The 6,434-nt window shown below is 46.4% G+C and overlaps 1 protein-coding gene across 1 annotated transcript; it reads right to left on the bottom strand.

Annotated features, from left to right (window-relative positions):
- Positions 1-393: 393 nt before the first annotated feature.
- Positions 394-3,472, bottom strand: JUN (Jun proto-oncogene, AP-1 transcription factor subunit). The gene has a single exon (XM_075131804.1). It carries the CDS (start codon positions 2,494-2,496, stop codon positions 1,552-1,554), a length of 945 nt encoding a protein of 314 aa, XP_074987905.1. The 5' UTR covers positions 2,497-3,472; the 3' UTR covers positions 394-1,551.
- Between the last annotated feature and the right edge of the window lie 2,962 nt (positions 3,473-6,434).

The following is a 6,434-nucleotide window of genomic DNA, read 5'->3' as shown; positions in this document are numbered from 1 at the left end:
AATCACTCTGAATACATTTCTATAAACCAGACCGTTTAATTGGATACAGAGCCAGTAAGCTGAAAATCCTGAAATCATAAATTATATTATTTACCATAAACATGGGTTTATTTCAGATGAGTTAAGTGACTTCTCAGCTACTGCTTATGTTCTCATTCTATTATCAAAAGTATTCTCATACTTCCGTTTTTTAAATGTAAACCAAAAATGACAGGTAAATTGTCCATTTCCCTTTTTGTCCTTACTGAATGTCTTTTTATTTACATCCTAATTTTCAATTTATAGCTATAGCTACTTAAGTTCCCCCATTATGTTAAATTTCTCCAATTTTCATATTGGTCACTAAATTTTAGTCAGCAAAAATGTCTAAAAGGGAAAGGAATTCAAGATATGAAAAGGGCTTATAGAATGATTTTATTGTGACAACAAATATTCATGAACAAAGACCACCTCTTATCTAGGAATAATTAGACAGTAATGAAGGCACCCATATGAAGGATACATTGTTTGTGAAGTGACCTACCTTAAAAATGTTGTTGGGGATATTATTTTAATAAGTATCTAATATTAAATAGACAGTTACAGTTCAGACTATTCTAGCACAGGGCAATTTGGTACAATGGCAAACTCCTCAAATTTTTAAAGCTACTGTCTACATTGTGCTATTGGATTATGGTAGGCAATCCAATCTGAATTAAATCCATAAAACATTTCAAATGCATAAACTACTTCTGTTTATGTTACAGGGTGTGTTTTATCTTTTCCCTTCTGACACATTCTCCAGGACATGTCTTCTTGTTACAGTGTAAAATTAACATACACTCTACCATTTAGAGTTTGGTGTATGTGGTAGAGTCCTGATGTAGGTACTGGCAAAAAGAGAGGGGAGGGGGAATAAATGCATTTAATACTTTTATAATTTTCTTATATATAATAGAACCTTTCTGGACTTTTTCAGAAACAAACATAAAAAAAATTATATACTTTATTACAAACGGTAAATTCAGAGTGCTCAAAAAACCCTCATTTACAAACATTACTGGACAGAACACAAACATAAAAATAATTTACAAAGTCATGAAGTAGTTTATTGACATTAATCAGCTTTCATAAAATAAAAAAAATGTACATACACGATTTACTTGAAGGCAGGCAGTATAGTTCCATTTTTATCAGCCTCCCACAAACCTCCCTCCCATTTGTTTTCTTTAAGGGTATTACAGAAAGCAACCTACAGTCTCTATTGCAGTTTAACCTTTAATACTGAATGATCATCGAATGTTAGGTCCATGCAGGTCTTGGTCACTATTAAACAAAGATCTGATGTATCATCTGAGCAGGAACAGCACTTCTCAAGAGCGGTGCTGCTTTGCCACTAGCTCAACTGAAGGCTCGCCAGTCTTTCCACACATGTGCTTTGTGGGGTGCAAGCAGGACTCAATGCCTCTCAGCCTTTACCATTAGCTTTATGTATCTGCCACTTGTTATGCGTTTGTTTTTTCTGTTGCTCTACCACAACATCATAGTTCTTTTTTTCCCAAGTCAGTCTCTTCAAAATGTTTGCAACTGTTGTGTTAGCATTAGCTGGCATCCACTGTTGACATGGTTCATGACCTTCTGCTTAAGCTGTGCAACCTGTTCTCTGAGCATGTTGGCAGTGGATGCCAGTTCTGAGTTCTGGGCTTTCAAAGTTTTCACTTTTTCTTCCAATCTGGCAATCCTTTCCAACTTCCTTTTCCGGCATTTGGAGGCTGCAATTCTGTTTCTCATGCGCTTCCTCTCAGCCTTGATCCTCTCCTGTGACTCCATATCAATAGGGGACAGTGGAGGAGTCTCTCCTGGCATTTCAGGTACAGTCTGGGGCTCCTCTTTCAAAGCTTGCAGTCTGGGATGCTGCACTGGCATCTGAGGATTAATGTGATGCTGAGGTGGATAGCCCATGTTGTTTGCATTGTAGTTAGGTGCTGTGCTGAGTGCACTGGGGTTAAAGTTGCTGAGATTGGCATACACTGGAGGCTCACTGTGCAAAGTGGTGTTGAAACCATTGTTGCCAGCCATAGAAGAAACAGGTGTCATACCACCATTAACAGGTTGGGCAGCAGATGTAACACTGGGCATCGTATTCTGGTTGTGTAGCTCTGCCAGTGCCCTCACAAAGCCTTCAGCAAACCCTTCTTGCTCATCAGTAACATTTTTGGGACAGAGAAACTGTGTTGGGGTAGGAGTGGTGGTGATCAAGCCATTGCTGGACTGGATGATGAGCCTTTCCAGTTCAGGAGATGCCAGCTTGAGGAGACCAACATCTGGAGAGGTAAGAATATCAGCATTCTTGTTCCTCAGGTGGGGCTTGAGATTGCTTGAAGGATCAGCCAGATTTAGAGTCATATTCTGCTTCAGGACTTTAGGATTATTATATCCATAACCACCACTTTCTGGCTGTACAAAGGTAGCATTTAGGGCATCATCATAGAATGTAGGTTCCATCTTTGCAGTCATAGAACACAGTCCACAAAACTGTCTCTAAAGCAATAAGAATTAAACAGTGACAAACGCGTTTGTTTTCTAAGTCCCGTTCAAAGAAAGTTCACCTTCACTTTAAACTACTGCTAGTGTAACTCTTTCACCAATGAAAAAGCCTTTTAAAACAAACAATCAGGATGAACGAACGCCTTACTTTTTTGGCCACCGTGCAAGTGGCTTGAGTGTCTTTCCCCCGTTTCTTCAGCGCATCAGGGCTGAACTTTTTCAAACCCCAAAAAGAGTCAGCCTGAGAATGGAGTCGCAGCAGTCCTGGTGCCAGGTTCTGGGATCTCTCTCTCGAGTGAGACTGGGGAACGGGGGAGGAATCCAGTCTCTTCCTTTACGGTTTCACTCCGGAGTAAGTGTCCGACTGGGCAGCTTCGCCTCCTTATCGCTCGGCGGGAGGGTCAGAAATCCGGTCACTTTTCTGTCCCCTTCTGCTACGGCGGGGCTGTCTGGGGGAGCGCGCTGCAGAGCCCGGCCACTTGCCTGAGCGCTTCCCCGCCGCCTCCTCCGGCTGGCAGCCCCGGACCCCGCGGCGCCGGACCCCCCGGCGCAGAAGTTGTCCCAAGTATTTTCCCCTCCGCTCGCGCTGCCTGGACTCCGCCAGCTGCGGAGACGCTCCCGGCTCTCAGCCCTCGTCCGCCGCGGCTCGGGGTCCGAGCGGGCCTGGTCCCCGCCGGGAGCCGCCGCAACGCGAGACGCCTTGTCCCGGGTAATCGCCCAGCCGCGCTCGGGAGCTGCTCTCCGCGCTGCCAGAGCAGGCCCGCCGCTGCCGCTGCCCCGGAGCCCGCTGCACACTCTGAGCCCTTTCCCGGCGTGCAGCCCAACACTTATCAGCGAGCAGTAACCCACCAAAAATAGCCCATGATGTCACCCCGCGGCCTTCCCATTGGCTGCGGCAGCCTCCCCAGGGGGCGGCGGGCCGCGGGCCCGGCCTGTTGCAAAGGAGCCGGTCGCCATGGTCACCCCACCCCTAGAAGCTTCTCAGCGCCTCGCAGGGCACTGTGGGATGAGGTAATGCTTGTTCTCAGCGCGGGGCATTGTGGGCTGACGTATTGTTTTTGAATCTCTGGTTACCCGCTGAAGCGCTCTGGTGGGGTTGGAAGAGCTGGGCTGGAAGGGGGAGCCTCCTTAATAGGAAGGCACCAAGTGGTGGACGGAAGGGGGGGTGGGGGCAGGTCCACAGAGGGAGACGCTCCTTTGGGCACTGGGTGGCTAATGGGGTTTTAGTCAATCCTGCTGCTTGAGCCTTCACGGTTAAATCTGTTGGCAGGGGATTTGGTTAATCCTGGGCTGCCTGCTCGGCCTGTCTTTAGGCTGCTTTCTGAGCCCCCCCCCTTCTGGGGTGGTACGGTCCTTAAGGTGGTCCGATCGCCTCAGTGGGCGCAGCCGCCGGTCGGCAGAAAACAGCGGCGGGGGGGGGAGGAACCTGAGCCGCACGTGATTCCTGATCCCCCGCCCCCGCTGCTGCTGCCGGGGGGGGGGGGGCTGCGGAGCTATGCGCGGGGCGCCGCGGGGGAGGAGCGGCAGCCGCCGTCCCGGCCGCTCCTGGGGAGGGGAGGCGACCCCCGGCTGGGGGGGGGCTGAGCGGGAAGGCAGCCTCCGAAGCTCCCGCCGGGTATCCCGGCGGGCCCGGCTCGGGGCGATGCGCTCACGCCCCTGACTCGCTCCCGCGTTCAAATCCTGGCCGCTCCCGCCTGGGAACTGCGGAGCGGGGCCGGGGCTGACTCCACGTGATTCCCTCTCCTTGTGCGAGCGAGCGAGAGACGTGCCTCGCTGGCAGGCGTGAGCCCCGGGGGTGGGGGGCGGACGTGCCAGTGCCTCTCCCCGCCTTCCTGCCCGCCGGGCTCTGCCAGGTGCTCCCTGCCCTGGCCTCCCTTCTGCACCAGCTCTCCGAGAAACCCGAGAGAGTGTCGCGTTCACACGGAGCTTTCCCAGCCCCCAAGGTCTGCCGCTCTGTGCAGGTGCTGATGTTGCCATGAAAACATGGCTCTGTCCGCTCTGCCAGTCTCGCCAGTGCGGGGGGGGGGGGGGGGGGGATTCATTTGTTACTCTGTGTCACGCTCTTCGGAAATAAAAGTGCTCAGTATTGGAGGGGCACCGCTGGCATGCCACCACCTCGGAGGTGGAAGGGAACAGCTGCTTAACAACATACAGCGCTCAAGTCCAGGACAGGAAGGGAAGGAGGCTGCTGTATTATATTGTGCATAACAGATCCACATTTCTTAGGCTCCTAGCAAGTAAAGCAGTTAAAAAAGAAAAGGAGTACTTGTGGCACCGTAGAGACTAACCAATTTATTTGAGCATGAGCTTTCCTGAGCTACAGCTCACTTCATCGGATGCACACTGTGGAACTGTGCATCCGATGAAGTGAGCTGTAGCTCACGAAAGCTCATGCTCCAATAAATTGGTTAGTCTCTAAGGTGCCACAAGTACTCCTTTTCTTTTTGCGAATACAGACTAACACGGCTGTTACTCTGAAACCAGTTAAAAAAGTTACGTAGCCAAATTATCTGTTGATGTAAATTGTCACAGCTCTATGGAACTTTGCCAATTTACTCCAGAAGAGAATTTGGGCCACTATGTTAAATCGCCTCTTATTATATGTAAAACTGCAAATTATTCATGGATTTGAACAAGTACTTTAAAAAGTGAAGCATTCCAGTAATATTTTTTTGTTCTAAACATAAAAACTCCTTCCATTTCCAAATGGGATTTTTTAAAAAGAAATACAAATCCTAAGCAGAGGTAAATGTCATATCCCACTATTTTTCTAAATGATCTCCCAGTTTCTTTTTTCAGTTTGAATTTTTTTTTTCACGTGCCTTCCACTTGAATTTGAGCAGTATATTAACTTGCAAAAGATCCAATGCTGCTGTTTTTGGAAAGTAACTGGTGTACAAATAACATGGGCAGTCTTTGTAGCATCTGGAGTAATAGTTTATGGTGTGAAATTTTAAATTCACTCCTGAACATATAGCCTACTATGTGAAGATTCTCTACGTATTGCCACAGTACATGTAACCAAGATATGCCTATGTTCCAGAAAACTTAAATTCTGTGATGACAGGTTTCAGAGTGGTAGCCGTGTTAGTCTGTATCACAAGGACTCCTCATTGTTTTTGCTTAAATGCTGTGTAGCACACAACTAGAACTCCAACTGTTAAATAGTTTAAAAAATCAGTAATATCATTACATATAAATTAGTCTCTAAATCCAAGATCAGCCTGTTCAATGCTAGACACATTCATTTTTTAACTTATTTTTTAGCCTTTCCCTGCCTCATCAAAAACTACACTCAAGACAAATAAAATTGTATTCCATAAAGATACATTTCAGTTTTTCATTTGTCTATTCAACAATGGGAAATCTTTAATTTTACTTACTATCATCTCTTGTGCCATTTTTGTATTCTGATGTGTCAATGTGCAAAATTATCAAGTTCTTTAAAGGTTTGTCTACTGTGGGAAATTATTCTGGAAAAAGGGTAGAGTGTGAATTTAAAGCGCTGTAGCTATTCTGAAATAATTCCCTCTGTGGACACTCTTATTCCAGAATAAGAACACCTTTTCTGGGTTAGTTTAATCCATTATTAAACTAAACCAGAGAGAGGCCCATATCCTCAAAGGTTTTTAGGTGCCTAATTCCCATTGAAATTAATGGGAGTTAGGCACCTAAATACCTCTAAGGATTTGGGCTAAAGGCACTTCTACTCTGGAATAAGAGTGTCTACATGGGGAGCTATAGTACAATAGCTATTCTGGTCAATTTCCTCAGGTAGCTAAGCTCTAAATCTTAAGAGTGTTAAATAAGATCGCAACAATCTTTAATTTGTCCGGGAGCACTATTTTTATCTACCTAACTCTATTTTTGCTGCTAACATTACAAAGCCAATTTAAGATGTAATTCAA

The sequence above is a fragment of the Caretta caretta genome, chromosome 8 (assembly GCF_965140235.1).
Source record: "Caretta caretta isolate rCarCar2 chromosome 8, rCarCar1.hap1, whole genome shotgun sequence".
Taxonomy (NCBI): domain Eukaryota; kingdom Metazoa; phylum Chordata; order Testudines; family Cheloniidae; genus Caretta; species Caretta caretta.
Note: the sequence above shows the minus strand (reverse complement) of the source record. Positions and strands in the feature narration are given on the sequence as shown.